General features: G+C 48.7%; 1 protein-coding gene across 3 annotated transcripts in view; it reads left to right on the top strand.

The window, feature by feature from the left end:
- Positions 1-444: 444 nt before the first annotated feature.
- The window catches only part of LOC116952784 (RNA-binding protein 10-like), a 56,937-nt gene continuing 40,452 nt past the window's right edge, over positions 445-16,929 (top strand). The window contains exons 1-6 of one of the 3 annotated variants that reach the window (XM_032972422.2): positions 445-622; positions 2,897-2,958; positions 4,128-5,622; positions 6,742-6,891; positions 8,766-8,832; positions 16,852-16,925. In XM_032972422.2, the coding sequence (XP_032828313.2) occupies positions 2,942-2,958; positions 4,128-5,622; positions 6,742-6,891; positions 8,766-8,832; positions 16,852-16,925 (1,803 nt within the window). In that variant the 5' untranslated portion in view covers positions 445-622; positions 2,897-2,941. Of the gene's footprint in view, positions 623-2,896; positions 2,959-4,127; positions 5,623-6,741; positions 6,892-8,765; positions 8,833-16,851; positions 16,926-16,929 lie in introns of those variants that run through there. The other 2 variants (XM_076074422.1, XM_032972423.2) reach the window with 2 other exon arrangements.

The following is a 16,929-nucleotide window of genomic DNA, read 5'->3' as shown; positions in this document are numbered from 1 at the left end:
CTTCGTCCAGCGGTGGATAGACCACGGCTGATACCTTCGTCCAGCGGTGGATAGACCACGGCTGATGCCTTCGTCCAGCGGTGGATAGACCACGGCTGATGCCTTCGTCTAGCGGTGGATAGACCACGGCTGATGCCTTCGTCCAGCGGTGGATAGACCACGGCTGATGCCTTCGTCTAGCGGTGGATAGACCACGGCTGATGCCTTCGTCTAGCGGTGGATAGACCACGGCTGATGCCTTCGTCTAGCGGTGGATAGACCACGGCTGATGCCTTCGTCTAGCGGTGGATAGACCACGGCTGATGCCTTAGCCCAGCGGTGGATAGACCACGGCTGATGCCTTCGTCTAGCGGTGGATAGACCACGGCTGATGCCTTCGTCTAGCGGTGGATAGACCACGGCTGATGCCTTCGTCTAGCGGTGGATAGACCACGGCTGATGGTCATTGACGCGCAATGCATTTTGGGTTCCCCTACTGCCATCTTGAAGTGCACTGTGTTACGGGCGAGCCCGCTAACGCGGCCAACCGATAACCTTTATTTTTCTTTACTCGTGAATGAAATAATCCAAACTGGTCGCAAAAAAAATCAACCGAGCGCATTACCTCGTGGAGTCCGCCAAGGTATTTCAATTTTAAACGATAGGGGTGGTTCATTTAAGCTATTTTAAATGTTGGCTGGCTTGGGCCTAGTGCGGCCTAGCGAAGGCTTCGGCGCCATACGCTCCTTGCGAATAAATCGCCTAGCGTTGTAAATGTTTACGCTTTTTATCTAAACGTTACTTTTGCCCGCTAATCGTTAGCGAGTGACGCCCGTGCGTGTTACAAACGCCTCGTTACGAGATCGCGGTGCTTTTAAGTGGTTAAATTCGGTCAGCGAGCGGGTAGGCCTCTTCTGTATTCTCGGACTGAATTGAAACGATTTAGCAACAATAAGCTCATAAGTGCGACTTTTGTTGCAACTAAACTTTTCTCGTGTTGCTAGCGGCGATGTTAATTGACCTAGCTCGGCCTATCGAGAACACGTGGGTGAGGCTGCGTGGTGCAATATATAACAGGCGACGTTTTTGGCAATAGCCCTGTGGAATTAATATATAATAGGTGACGTTTCGGGCAGTAGCCCTGTGCAATGAATATATAATAGGCGACGTTTCGGGCAATAACCCTGTGCATTTAATACGTTAAAAGCAAAAACAATGTGTATCATCACCATCTCTGCCGGTGGCTGGGTAAAGCCCAACCCCCCCTTTGTAAACGATTACGTTCTGTTATCGAACAATTCTGTAATGCCTCGAGTCTCGTTGCACAGGGCCATTGCCCTAAACGGCCCTCATATATTCATTTTACAGGGTTATGGCTCGAAAAGTCGCCTGTCAATAAACGATTCATAATATCCACTTTACCTGTTAGTCACGAATAACGTAAAGGACAATTAATTTATTAATCCCTTAATTTCTCTTGGGTAGATCAAACGAATGGCACTTTGTGGTTAATCCGCTATGGCTGTCCTGCGGAGGGAGTACCCCCTCCCACGTTATAGGAATGTGGAATTGCCACAATTGTCCCTTAACTGAGTAAGAAACAAATGCTCCTTTCAAATGTTAAAAGGGACTGCGTTGGATTTAATGTAGCAGCGTATTTTATTAAACACAATGCAGGCTTATAACCGAAAACAAGGCAGATTATTATTTGTGCAATGTACTCCGTTCATAATGCACTTCCTTCTGGAACTGCTTATGGTTTTCACATTATGCACAAAGGCTCTGTGCTTAATAAAGGTAATTGTTTGGGTTATATCGCGTAAATAGAAATGTGTTAACCCACCACCCGACACAGCCAACTAGTAAGGTTTTTTTTTCATGTTAGCAAAACCGATACAGGAATTAACAATTCTGACAAATCGCCTGATGAAGCTGGTTGTAATCACGCGAAACGTCACAGTACTCACATTGTAAATGTGGGTTTACGCTCCAACGCACCGGTGTGCTAAAGCAGTAACTAATTGGCACGTTTTGTTTTCATAATGAACCTTACTAATTATTTGTGTCAGGTGGTGGTGTGTTAACTACACATTTAAACGATCTATCCCAAAAAAACCGTTATGGATAATATTAGTCACGAAAGCCTACTCCATGTTAAACTGAGGCTCTGTACTTTGTCTACGTTTGTGTGTTGTTTGTAACTTGTGGTTTTTCCGGTGTGCACATTTTTTTCTGTTCCGATGGGTTTTTCTCGTGACTTACAGATGTCAACGTTGAACAAGTCAGTTGTTGCAGGAAGGCACGAAATGCTTCTCCCAACACGATCAGAGTGTAGGGTTTCCATGATATGGAGATAATACTACAGTATACAGTCTATCATACGACGATACAATGGCCACGATAATTGTACCATCCGTTAGCGAAAATACCATAAGCGTTCCTTTCATGTGTTTGTTATTTTTTTCTCAAATATAAAATCTGATTTTTTTTACATTTGCGAAATATCAGATGCACGAATTAAAGGTTGATACAAATTACTCTTAGCCCAATAGATGTGGTTATTTTCCAAATTTCAACTTAAGAGTAAGACTAGGCTGTTGTACTTGATAATTGGCGTTTAGCGCCTGCATATTTTTGCCATGTGCACCGATGTAATTAGTTTAATTGCTGCTCTGTTGAGTCTTGTGCAAGCAGTGGCTTCGCATTTTACAGAGGCGAGAGTTTGAAAGGGTTGAGTACGTGTTTTGAGATTTGGTAGAGGCTATGAAGTAACAAAAAACATCTTTATAATACATTTTATTTTAGTAGGGTATTAATGGATTTGCCTGTAGGTTAGAAAACATAAGACTGATGTCAGTACTCGCTGACTTGGAGAAACGTAATGTATCTTTGACTTTTTTGTCTGTAATTCACGCAGGCCAGACGTGGGCGCCTGTGTCTCTCAGGTTGTTCGCTTGGCACCATGAACTTCAATATGGGGTGAGTGCAGAAGCAGCCTAATAGTTCAAATATACAGCAGGCGTCAGGGTCGGGATCGAACCCACGACCTCCTGCTCACCAGGCGAGGGAGATTAAATCTCCTAGCCACCGTGATGATGATGAGAGAGAGATACGCAGACCCCATATACAGCAGGCATCAGGGTTGGGATCGAACCCCACGACCTCTTGCATACCAGGCGATAGAGATAACTCGCTACAGGTGAGATGCAGGGGTAGCGGTGTTGCAGTGTATTGTGGTACTAATTGAGCCATTTGAAGCAATTCACGGGACCCCGGGGTCCCATCACTGCCCCAGGGTGGGAAAAACCGCGTAGCGACACGAGTCTTGCCTTACCGACAACAAAACTAGTGGTCAATCGATTGGCCTCGTCGAGAGCTACTCGGGACACTAAGTTTCGTAAAAAGTTGAAAAATTACATAAACACATTAAATTCACTGCCTGGAGGGCGTGCTCGCCTTGGCAAAGAAGCTGAGGATCGACGGCTGACTGGAGGGCGTCGTCGCCGCGCGCGACTGCGGCGGACGCCCCCCGGGGCTTGCGTTTGGCCGGTGGGGTGGCGCCCATCGTGTTGATCGCTGCCTGCTGCTGGCGCTTGTTGGCGCAAGTCTGGGCGGGCGGCACTTTGCTGTCGGGATCACGAGTGGGCGGACTGAAAATAATAATTATTGACCTGATTTTTGCGGGACCCCAGGGTCCCGCCAAATGATTCATTTGTTGGTTATTTTTCAAAATTTAGAATGTGACACCGGCACACAATTGGCCTCTAGGCATTTCGAATGACAGCAGGTGATCTTTTTAATATCTACCGCGAAGGCGATGGCATGCATTCTATTGTTGGTACACCCCACGGGAATAACCAGGGCGACCTGCCAAGTTCGAATGATGAACCTCCAAAACAAGTGGCGAACATGCTACCGCTGGACTATTCATCGTGAAGTTAAGTTAAAGAAACATCAAGAGTAATTGAGGTAATTATTGTACTAGTTAGTCAACAGAAGAAAACATGTCAAATACATTTTGGCCTCGCAAGACTTAGAGCTATTCCCTTTCTGATTTGTGTATTTAAGAAAAGTTTTGTTGAAGAGTCGGGACTGAATCTTTCAGCAACTCCCAGTGCGATGCTGTTCCTGTGATTGTGTCTGTGCAGGAGAGGGCCCTATGAGGGCATTGGAGGCAGACCCGGAGAGAGGGAGAGGTTTTCACAGGCCCAGGGGCAAGGTGGCCAGTACTGGCAGCCACCCGACACCTATCAGCAGCAGCAGCAGCAGCAACTGGCGGGGAGCCAAAGTCCTGCCGACGAGTTGTGGCAATCAGGCGCCACGAGCGGCACGCTGCAGTCGAATTTCTGGCCGGGGGACGGCACGAGAAACTGGGATGGCGAATTCCCGCGCGTGCCGCCCCCCGGGGGATACGGGGCACCCGCCAACCCCAGCCAGGTGGCCGATTTCCGTGCGCCTATTGCCGGCCACCGCTCAATGGATCCGCCGGGTCAGAGGGGACCCCGAGACAACGTTCGAGGCTACTGGGACGACTACCGCCCCCCTGGGGAGTTTCACGAGGCCCGCGAAAGCGGCGCTGGCCTGCTGTGCGACGCCAGGGAAGGCTACCGGGCAGACGTCGGGGCTGCTGCGGCGGGAGTAGAGGCGGGGAGGATACCCTTTGGCCAAAGCGAGTACGGGGACCAGAGGGCCATGGCCGGATTCACCCCCAGCGGTTACAGAATCTCGCTGCCGCCCCCACCAGAAAATGTCACGGGTGCTCTCTTCACACTGGAGCAGAGGGGCGCTGTGCCAGCGGAGGGCGTCGGCAGTTTCGTGCCGCCCGTGCCTCTGAATGAAACCGCTTTTAAGGCGAAGGAAGAGCCCGGCAAAGACCGCGACACGCGTCTGGAGGGCGGCTTTAGGAGTGGCGGCGGCGGTGGCGGCGGTGGTAGCGGCTATGGAGAGTCACTATCGCGCAGGAGGGACTACTATTCTTCGGACCGCCGGGACCGCCCGGAGCGAAGGGACAGGCAGGATCGCGATAGTCGCAGTGACAGTCGCCGCGATAGTCGCAGCGATAGCCGCGGCGATATTCGCGGTGACAGTCGCGGCGACAATCGCGGTGACAGTCGCGGCAACATTCGTGGTGATAATCGCAGTGATAATCGCGGTGATAATCGCAGTGATAATCGCGGTGATAATCGCGGTGATATTCGGGGCGATAGTCGTGGGAATTTTCGTGGCGATAGTCGCGGTGATAATCGCAGTGATAGTCGTGACTGTCGTAGCGATGGTCCCGGCGATAATCGCGGCGATGGTCGCGGCGATGTTCGCGGCGATATTCGTGGCGATATTCGTGGCGACAATCACGGTGATATTCGAGGCGATAGTCGCGGCGAAAGTCGAGGCGATAATCGCGGCGAAAGTCGAGGCGATAATCGCGGCGAAAGTCGAGGCGATAATCGCGGCGAAAGTCGAGGCGATAGTCGCGGTGACTGTCGCAGTGATAGTCGTGGCGATCACGATTTTCGAGACGTTGACTACCGAGCGAGGCTGTCGCCCGGCAGCAACAGGGCAGATGCGAGCGGGAAGCAGAGCGCGCGGTTGGAAGATGACGCCCTGGCCGCCAGCCAGCACCGGCGCGACAAGACCAACAGATGGGTGAGCGTGGTGCAGTCTTTACATTCATTTTCAGGATGGGCCCTGCCAAGTTTTTCGCATTAAGGGGCCTGATGTTGCCATGTGGAATGGCCAATTAGTCATTTCCAGGTAATGGAATATTTTTGGCAAATACCAGTTACATTGTATGGTTTGTTTTTAGCTATGGGTGGAAACTGGAAGGAAACAAATGAAGAACTACATCGTTAGACCTCCTTTGCCAGTACCAAAATATAATAATAGGGTTTTTCCCCTTTATTCTGGCAACCACAATACCTGCAGTCTTGTGGTTAATGCAGACATGAATCCTCGTAAAAAGATTTCAGTTTTGTGCCAGAAAAAAGGGGAAAAACCCTATAATAAATTTTGGTACTGGTAAAGGAGGTCTAATGATGTAGATGCTCACCCCGAGCCCTCATTACTTTGACAGTGCATTTTCTTTGAGCTGTACGCCTTTTGGCGTCATCTGGTCGAGCACCAATTGGGTCGAGGCTCAAAAGAAAGCTGTCCCTTGGTGTGGACCAATCAGTTTCAAGGACAATGCATATATTATAATAGTATGTTTTTTGTTTGCATTTTGACTGCAGGTATTGTGGTTAATGCAGACATGAATCCTTGTAAAAAGGTTTCAGTTTTGTTGCCAGAAAAAAGGGGAAAAACCCTATTATTCAATGGAGAACTGGCAGAGAACTTACAAACACAACACAGTAAGGTGCCCTGGTCGGGAATCAAACCTTGGCCCTCCCTGTGTGGCTACGAGTGTTACCACTTCACCCTGCTGCCACGCTAGCCGCAAAACTGCCCTCATGTGCCGTGCCAGCCTTCATTCGCGCTCGCTAACAGCACTTGCCCCAACAGTCTATTAAGGCTACACGCGGGGGATCTCTGTCTATATGTACGTGTGTTTCTTTGTGTCTATGTGGGGGATGGTAGTGTAGGGGTTAGCGCACTACGCTACAAACCTGAAAATTCCGTGTTTGTCGTGTGCGTGTGAGTGTTATCTATGTGCGTGAGCGTTTGTGTCTACGTATTTGTGTCTACGTACGTGTGATCAATGTGGGGATCTTTGTCTTCGTACGTCCGTTCACTAACTTGGCGTGCCATTGTCGTGTTGACCGCTAGGAGCGCGTTAGCCTCGACGACGTCCCGTCGGGTAGGTACCGCGCGCAGGACCGCGACCCCGGCGAGCCGGAGCTCGAAAACGACCCCGTCGGGGTGTCGGGTCCCGCGGTCATTCTGCGCGACATTCCCCATGACGTGGAGCAGGAGGAGGTAACGGTCGGATGTGGGTCCTGGGCAACCCGATAACAACACCAACACCACCAACAATAACACCATCTAACAACACCACCAACAATAACACCAGCAAACAACACCAACACCACCAACAATAACACCAGCAAACAACACCAACACCACCAAACGACAACACCACACAATAATAACACCACCACACAATAACAACACCACCACAAAATAACAACACCAACACCACCATACAACAACAACACCACCAACAATAACACCACCAACAATAACACCATCAAACAACACCAACACCACCAAACAACAACATCACCACCACACCAACACCACCAAACACCACCAAGCAACAACTTACATTATTGAGTCTTTGTATGCCCTGAAGGGGCGCCATTTCCCCACCCCCCAGAATCTTGCCTATTATATTTTTTTCTCATTCAAAGCCACGCACACAAAGTGTTGTTGACAAAAGTGTTCAGTTTTTTTTTTCCCCGTTACGTTTATAATTTATGGGCGGTAGGTTGACCGTGACGACACTCGTGCCTCGCGGCAAGAAAGGTCCTCGGTTTGAGTCCCGACTCGGGTGCCTTTTCTGTGTGGATTTCTTCCCCTGTTATGCAGAGTGAGAGTGAGTGAGTGTGTGCGCGAGTGTATGCGAGTTTGTGGAGTTCTCTTCTGCAGTGTGTGAATGAGTGTGAGTGATTGTGAGTTGGTGAGTGAGTATGAGTAAATGAGTGTGGATTTTGAATTCTCTTCCCCCCCTATCCTGCATGAGTTTCCAGTTTCCTCCTACAGCTAAAATACACGCAGACAGACAATGTAACTGGTATTGGACAAAACGTCTAATTGCTGAAAAATGTACCTGCAAATTAATCAATTGGTATTACACACGGAAACATCAACATCTCGCTACAGCGAAAAACTTTGCAAGACCCCTGAAAAAGAGTATTGAGACTCCACGTGAAGCTTACTGAGTGATCAAACGTCGAAATAACAATAGAAAGACAAAGATACCCCATGTAGCCTACAACAGGCTGTTGGGGCAAGTGCCGTTAGCCAGCACCTATGAAGGTCGGGACGGCGCACGAGAGGGTGGGTGGCCAACACCACGCCCTGCCACCTTTGTCTCCGCACTGACGATGTCATTTGAACACATAGTAGGGCTTTCGCGACCAATATTATCCACTGTTTTTTTAGTTCAATCACGTAAATATGAAAGTGTCGTGAACCAGCCACCACCTGACACGTCCAGTTAGTGAGGTTTGTCACAATGTGTCTACTAGTTACTACTTTAGCACACCGGTGTGTTGGAGAGTAAACCCACAACATTTGCAATTTAAGTACAATGTTTCGCTGGTGATAACAACTGGCTTCACTAGGCGATTTGCCGAAATTCTGCAGAATTCCTGTTTCGGTCTTATATCGAGTTAATGTAATGTCATCACTGTGAACCTATCAGATGTGAAGACTACCCAGAAGGAGGTTAATGTAGTCATGTAAATTACAATGGATTATGTTAATCTGACTATGCAGTACCAATTATTGGTTGGGTTTATTATCACGATCCATAGGCAGATGGCCCCTAGTAGGTGCCCACTCCACATTTTGTCATTTTTTTCCGCTCTCCTCTTTGCCTTGTACCAATACGCTCAAGTAGTGTCCACATCCGTCTGCCACCAATCGTCAAGCCCATCCTCTGTTAGGCCTTCCTCTCTGGTTCCTTACATTTTTCCCCCCGAACAACAACAACAGCACACTTTAAATGTTACCTGTTGTCGTCGTTCAGGTTGGGTTTACTCACAGTTAACGTACGGCGGCGATGTGGAGGGCGACCCACCCACCCACCCGCCTGCCCCGAATTACCTTGCGCGTTGTGCTTGCAGATTCGCGCCTTCCTGAAGACGTTCAATGGCCCCGTGCGGAGCGTCAGGATCTTCAAAAAATTCCGAGGTGAGATGTGATCTCTTTTCTATGCCGTCGTTTTTTTACTTCGTCTTGTCGATTTCCGCGGCGTCGGGACAATTGTGCGAAAGGGAGGAAGATGCAGAGTCGGAAGAATCGGAGCCTGCGCCTGATTTTGGTGGGGGGTGGCGGGACTACGAACGTATCTGTGAACGTAGCCTTGGCCGGGCAGTGGCGGCGATCAGCATTAGGCACGGAGCCCGCTGGACAGAGTAAAAGATTTAACTAAAACTATAAACTGTTTTTATTTTACCAGGTAAGGGGCACACTTAAGCTACACAGCTCTTTTTCAGAAGCGACCTGGCTATCACAAATGATAGGTTAAAGAAGTGGCGTACCATCCTTACGTGGAAATTCATAGCGGCAGCCAGATATTGTCAAATGCACGTTGATTCTACATGTAAAGGGAAAAAGCGGAAGACCCGGAGAAAAATCTACGCCACCATGAGGACAGCGACATGCAAACTCCAAATATACAGCAGGCATCAGGGTTGGGATTGAACCCTGCAACCTCCTGTATACCAGGCGAGGTAGTTAACATTTCGCCACCCTGGTCTAATGTTGAGAGTCTCCACATTGGAGCATGGGTGGAGAGCCCTCTCCCTTTAAAAGGATGTTCACGTGCCGCTGGTGGGGCTACATATGATCACACGTTATCACACGTTATCACACATTATCACACGTTATCACATACGCAAACTCCAGTCATCCGGTCATGTTCGATAGTTAGCCAAAAGCGGATTTTGGCTAACCATTAAACAAAGACGGTCACTGCATCGCGCGCTTTCAGATGCGCTTCTGCGGCCGTCTGGAATGCGCTTCCGATATTAGGTAGACACTGGAGCTACGCACTTTAGTATCATCTAGATTGAAAACTCATTTCTTTAGAACTGCTTTCTGTGTTTAGTTTGTTGTCCTTCGAGTAGCACGTTTGGCTACATACGGTGCGAAGCAATTTACACGTTCTTACAGTAGAACCCCTCTTAACGATGAAACCAGTTGTCGATTTGGTCATTCAGTGAGTATAGGAAATACATGTTAAAGGCTTAATTCGTTCCAATAGCATAAAAGTTCCCAAAAAAGTACTTGATAATATTTAAATAATGGATATTCATACATAAATAACATTAATATATGAACATTATAAACACAACATTAAAAGAAACAACATGGTTAATCGAAGAAATGTATATTTACAGTACCTACAACTGCCCGTCATTAACAGGGGAATGGTTGGTAAACGAACACATCGGGCTTTCTGGAGGTCCCGTCGTTAAGCGATTAGTCATTAACAGGAGTGGTCGTTTAGAGGGGTTCTACTCTACACTACGATACCCGACACTACTATACACTACACTACTATACACTACACTATACACTACAGATTGGCTCTATGGAGGCCCGTAGTTAAGCGATTAGTCGTTAACTGTACTGTACATAGATACGCGCCTCCACGTTTTTGCCCATCAGTTGCGCGACGGATAATCAGGGCTTAGCATTGGTGCCGCACGAGTATGTATCGCGGCTGATTGTCCTCCCGACGCCAAAGAGCCCGACGTCAGTTTTTTTTTTATGTTCTGCATCGTTAGGCCCTAGCTCGGCCCTGGGCCGTGTGAAACGCAGGTTTTCAGGGTGACCTGGACGACGACTCGCGGGGTCGCGGCACCAGTTTTAAGCCACGTTAGACGCTCTCCACCCCGACAGTCCGACGTCTGCTGTAGCACCGCTTGTTGGAAGGCGTGAACAGCCATAGGAATATTTAAATCATGGTAATATTACAATGGTATAATCGCAATGTTAATATTCCTTGTTCATAATCGTCTGAGATGAAATAGCCGCACCCAGATGTAATCTTACGATGTAATAGAACTTAAGGAAATGCTTTAATAATAGTAATAATAATTGAGTACATTTGCTATTCGCTCAGGTTGTATAGGGCAGGGTCAGCCTTGACAGACTGTTGGGGAAAGAGCTGTTAGCAAGCACATATGAAGGCCGGCACAGCACGCGGGGGGGTGGGTGGCCAGCAGCACGCCCGGCCGCTTCGGCTCCCCAATGGCGATGTTTACACATCGCGCCGGGTACCCATTTGAGGCTGAGTAGACCTAGGGGAGGCCCAGGACCAGTTTAGATATCGTCACAAGTGGTGGTGGTCGTGAGTGAGAATCAAACTCTTGGCTGCTCTGGTTTTGTAGCGCAGCGTGCGAACCGCTACTACGCTACCGCTCCCCACTGTCACGGACGGAATGCACCGCTCCAAAGACGGATTAAGTCCGTTGGCAGGGGGGGGCGGGGGCGATGTTGCAAAGTGTGATCTCAATTGAGTAAATTTTTACGGCATAATTTAGCAAGTTTGGCACGCTTGGACCGTGACTCCCGCACAGAGTGGCCTACCTACTCGTTTAGAACGACATCACGCGGGATCTGTTAGCGGCCAGACATGCGAGTGCAGCAGACGGTGCGCAGTGTTATTTTACGATTAATGCACGGCCACCGCAGTATTAACTAGGGCGGCCTGCCGGAGCCGAACAGCGAACCCTCTGCAGCGTGTATGTGTGTTGGAACTTATTTCGCGCACCATTCGTAGCCAACCGTGCTCATCGGAGGTGCGAGCGGCAAACGCGCCATCACTACGTCATGTCATCGGCCCCCACAAAGCCTCAGAAGGCGCAAAAGTTTCTTCCCCTCTTTGAATAATCGCTGCCGTTGCTGAATGTAGTGAACTCCCAATGTGATTATAACGAACACATTTACAAGGGTATTAGTTTTCAAAAGCAAAACATAGTGATAGGAATTAGGTCCGTTAGTGTGTTTTGGGTTTTGGAAACGTGAACCGGCCAATCCATAGTAGCATTTCACCTGGTGGCAATATTAGAACGTACGCACCAGAAATTGGCAAAAAAAGACGACATTGATTATAAAATCCTTAAGGTGCGCGGAGAAGTATGTAGAAACGCACGCTTGGAATTACACGGAAGAGACGGGAACACGTGGATCAGAGAACGTACACACAAGTCAAGTACATCAAGAGTGACTGCATAACAGGAAGTGGAGGCATCACGGCTAGAAATTCCAAACGATGGCCAGTGGGTCGAGATTAACGACGGAGTGACAGCCAAAGGACAAATCGTCACGCACGAAAACGATACGCCTTCCCGCTGAGATTAAACGACGGAATTGGCTCGTGTGCTGGATCTACCGTGGATCGTTACAACGCAAGACGCTGAGAGATGGTGCTGGCTTGGGGGAGACCTTCATCCAGCAGTGGATAGATCATTGCTGATTATGTTGGTGACGAGGGCAATGGGCCTTCTGATTTCAGTGCTGTTACCAGCAGAATTTTTTTTGTGCAGGAAAAGCACTGGACTGGTGTTTTTGACATTACGAACCTCATCAGCAGGATGTGACCTCTAAACAAAAAGCTGAATCTTTAGCTGGCCTGGAGGAATCCGATGAGCTATAAAGCTCTTTTTCACAGATGTCAAGTTTTTGTTTATCGCCAGGAACGCTCTGTGAACACCATGGGGGGGGGGGGGGGCTAGTCCACCTTTGCACATACTCACGTATTGTGCACATGGTTGCTGTGGCAGTGTGTGTGCTGTTGACATTGTTGCTATAAGGTGGCGTCTTTGCAAAACGAACGCATTAAACTAATTATTTGGTGATGCCGCCGCCTCCTCCGCTGCTTCTGCGTTTGCAGTGGTGCACAAGCACGGGCAACGGTAAAACTCGACACGTTCCCGTGTCAGTGACAACAGCAACACCATCTGTGTGTGCGTGGCATTAAAATCAATTATATATAAGAGGCGACATTTCAGGCGATGACCTTTCTTCATAGCACATAAGATAGACCATTGCCGAACACGTCGACGAATATATGTTTTGACGTTTAAGGCGGCACGCGTGCAGCGTTTTGTAGTCGACCGTGTTTGCAAATTTGCCAAGGGGAATATTTTGAGGACTTAATGTTTCCCGTTTGTTGAATGCTGTTATCATAATAATGATCATAATAATGATCGTAGCAATTAGCAGACATATCGCCTTTAAACAATAGCCCCGCGTGTGGCTACCGGGCTACCGATTGCATAGAAATACTTTTCTTGAACAAACTATATCGCCGTTAAATTTTGATTTAAAGCTTTCGTGACTGCAGTAATTCATATTCTTAGTTTTTTCGGTAAAGTCACGTTGAAGACGTTTCGACCATAACTCAAACGGTCATCTTCAGGTGTGTTCAACCGTTTGAGTTATGGTCGAAACGTGATAAATTTTTATTGTTTTATATATATTTTATTATTTTGTTGTTTCTCTTCAACGTGACTTTACCGAAAAAACTAAGAATATATATCGTCGTTATCGGGCTGTGAGCTCCATCTTGTCACTTGAATTTCCCAGCATGGAAATGACCCCGGGGAAGGGGGGGGGGGGAGTTTTTTTTTTAAATAGTTAAATGGTTTTAATCTATTTGTTCACACTGAACTTGCATTCAACGTTATAAAAGATTGACTTGGACGATAGAAAAAAAATCACAATGAAAAATATTGACGAAAAGCTGTGTTTTTTTTGCAAAAATTTCACCTGGGAGAGTGGAGTGGATGAGATTTGTATTGAGAATTGAATGTATGATAAGCGCAGTTAATCCTATCCAGCTTACCTCCATCCATACTGCCATCCACTGGTCAGTTTTAATAATAACTATGTTTAGTGCTTGTATTCAGCATTGGCTGGAGGGGTGGCGCAGTGGTGAGAGCACTTCGCTGTAAACACATTGACCTGAGTTGAATTCCCGGCCACGGCTAACATCAGTGGCGAGTATATCTCTGAAATCTGTTTTTTTATTTTTCCAAGTAAGGCCCACTGAGCTATGTATCTCTTTCTCAGAAGCGACCTGGCCACCAGTGATAGCCCAACAACGTGACTTATCATCACGTGGAAATTTATAGCAGCCAAATACTCTTAAACGCACGTTGATTCTAAATGGGGAGGGAAAAACCGGAAGACACGGAAAAAAATCCACACGACCACGGGGAGGACATTCAAACTCTAAATATACAGGTGCCAGGGTTGGGATCGAACCCACGACCTCCTGTATACCAGGCGAGGTAGTTAACATCTACTAGCCACTGATGATGATGAGAGATAGACACGCAAACTCCAAATGTACAGCGGGCGTCAGTGTCGGGATTTAACCCACAACCTGTATACTAGGCGAGGTGCCCCAAATCGGTCCTTGGGATACAGTCCTTCACCAATCCGCACTGACCAGCGTGGTGAAGTATGGCCTAGCAGCAGGCCCCACCCCACACCATGTTCGACACGGCGTGGGGAGGCAGCATTGATCCAGCAGTGGATTAATAAAGTGGTGTACGTAATAATTGTAACAGCATTCACCGAGTTGTAAGTTCATTTTACGAGTCTCCTGTTGTGAAAGTTTATGGCGGTGGAGATGCGTTTCGTGCTTTCCCAGTCTTCGTCACAGTGCCTCATTGACACTTGCAAACTTATCGCTGTTCCGAGGTGTCCGCAAGTTGGAGGGTGGATGTCCCGTTCACCGCCGGATCTCGGAACGTGCGAGTGGTTCGGCGTTAATTTTATGTGGAGTCGTAGTAGGAGCGCCGTTGTTTTTAAAGACGTCGTTACCGCAGACAGCCGTAGAGACACGACCGCGGCCACTCTTCGATAGCTGGCCCCAAACTGCCACGCCCTCCCACGTGGCCTTTTGGGAGCTTCGGTTCCGATAAAGTTATTTTGTTTTAGTTTTTCTTCCGATCCCGTTCTGATGACATACTTGAGTAACTGACTACCTACACGTACGTCATCGCAGTGCGAAGGGGTAAATGATGTGAACGGGGTCCTGACTGAGTGAAAGAGCAATCCTTCCGCTAAAATAATAAAAGCGCTTGATGATGTGGCTTTATTCATATTAACACTTAAGGACCTCCCCCCGACACACCCCGACAGCTGTTTTGATATTTTGACATTATGATGATGGAATTTCTTGTTCACATGAATAAAGTAATAATGATGATAACGATTTGATGATCACAAGAACCGGTGGCGTGTCTCGGGAGAACGCTTTAGCACGCGACAAGCGCACTTGGCATCGCGTCTCATCTTCCAACGCCCACTGTGGGGGGATTGGTGCCGCTACGATGATTTTTCGTTCGTTTCTTATATCGCGGGCAAAACAAAAAACGTCGGGTCGTTAATTCGGCTGTCGTTAATAACTTGAGAAAAGGTAAATGAAAGCGCCAACTTGTCGGCGGTTGTACGGAAGCTGAGCGTTCGCACATCGCGAATTCTGCGATTTGCAAAGTCTTGTGTCGTGCTCGCATTGCCATTGCAGCTATAAAAAATACAAAATTATCTTATTTTACCCAGGTGACACCCCACTGAGCTATGTAGCTCTATTTTAGAAGCGACCTGGCTCTCACAAATTATAGTGCATAGAAAGCGGCTTAATGTCACGTGGAAATTTATAGCAGCCAAATGCTCTGAACGCACGTTGATTCTCAACGTGGAGGGAAAACACAGGAGGACCCGGAGAAAAATCCACTTGACCACACGTGGTGGGAGAGGGAGACGCAAACTCCAAAGATACAAAACAGTCGTCAGGGGCGGGGAGTAAACCCACGACCTGTATATCAGGCGAGAAAGTCAACATCTTGCCACCTTGGCGTTCTTGTGAATGCAGCTGCAGGCAGAGGACGTATTAAAAGTGCTCAAGTTAAGCGTTGATCTGTAATATCAAAACACGTGCTTAAGTAGTGAATATTATAAGACCCAAATTAGTGTTGTAATATTGAGTTTATTTTGGCTGCAGTTACGTTGAGTGTGTGGTCATGTGTGTGTGTATGGGACCTTGCTAACAGCACTTGCCCCAAAAGTATGTTCAGGCTAGACGGGGATCCTTATCTTTGTCTTTTGTCGTTGGGAGCGGTGGTGCAGCGGTTAGCTCGCTGTGCCACGAAGCCGGCGACCTAAGTTACATTCTTGCTCATGGCCACCAACATGAGTGACGATCATCTGAACCGCTCCTGGGCCTCCCCTAGGTAGACTCGGCCTCAAATGTGTACCTGGTGCGATGTTTAGTTAAACATCACCGGGGAGACAAAGGCGGTCGGGCATGGTGCCGGCCACCCACCTCCTTCGTGTGCCGTGCCAACCTTCATAGGTGCTACTCGCTAACCGCACTTGCCCTATAAATTTGCTGAGGCTATACAGGGGATCTTTGCCTTGTTGTGGTTGCCCTCCCAAGATTTTGTGAAAGTCCCGATTCGGTGCAGTATTGGGCAGCCGGGCACACACAGCCCCCGGAACTTACATCTGCACAGCAACAACAACATCATCTGTGTAATGTGTAAATCTGCGTCTCCCGTTAAGTCGACAAAAGGTGGATCGGTGAATACACCGAGTGAGTGATGGGATGGGAGGGATGGTTAGGGAGGTGTAGGTGCTTCTGCGTTTGAGCCTGGTCCACACCCGAGCGGATCGGTTGCGCGCAACAACTTGATTGCTCCCGACCGAATTGCTCTCACTCGGCGACCGGGTTGTACCGTCGTCGGCTTCGCCGGCCGTCCGCTCGGGCAAATCGCGATCGGCAGCACGCGGTCGCGCCGCGACGCTTTGCCGCGGCGCGACCGCGATTTGGCCCCTGGCTCGTTTGGATCCCGAAGAGCCGCCGCCGCCCCCTCGCATCCTTGCCGCGTAGCTGCTCGCTGGGACGTGGGCAAAGCGGCCGTGGGGGTGCGATCGCCAGCTCGCGCGATTTAACGCGTGCAGCCCGTCGTCGCTCGGGCGTGGACCCGGCTCTTAATGTAAGGAAGGTGGGTTGGGGGGCCGGTGGGGTGGTTAAGTAGGGGGGGTGGGGGAGGGCTTTGGTGGGAGGGGGGGGGCTGGTTTCCTCATGTTGTCAGACGCCGCTGCCGTTGTGTAGCAGCAGCTGCTGCCGCGTGTGGATGCTGCCGTCACTAATACGCTGCGTCTATATCCAAATGCCGCCTCTAGGTTGGAGCCGCAGTTTCGCCATCGTGGATTTTATACACTTACACGACGCTTCAAGATGGATGGAGGCCTATCAGGTTG

Source organism: Petromyzon marinus, chromosome 48, assembly GCF_048934315.1.
Source record: "Petromyzon marinus isolate PM22_M1 ecotype Great Lakes invasive population chromosome 48, UKy_Petmar_22M1.pri1.0, whole genome shotgun sequence".
In the NCBI taxonomy this organism is placed as follows: Eukaryota; Metazoa; Chordata; class Hyperoartia; order Petromyzontiformes; family Petromyzontidae; genus Petromyzon; species Petromyzon marinus.
The sequence above is the reverse complement of the archived record's forward strand: the minus strand, read 5'-3'. Positions and strand labels throughout refer to the sequence as shown.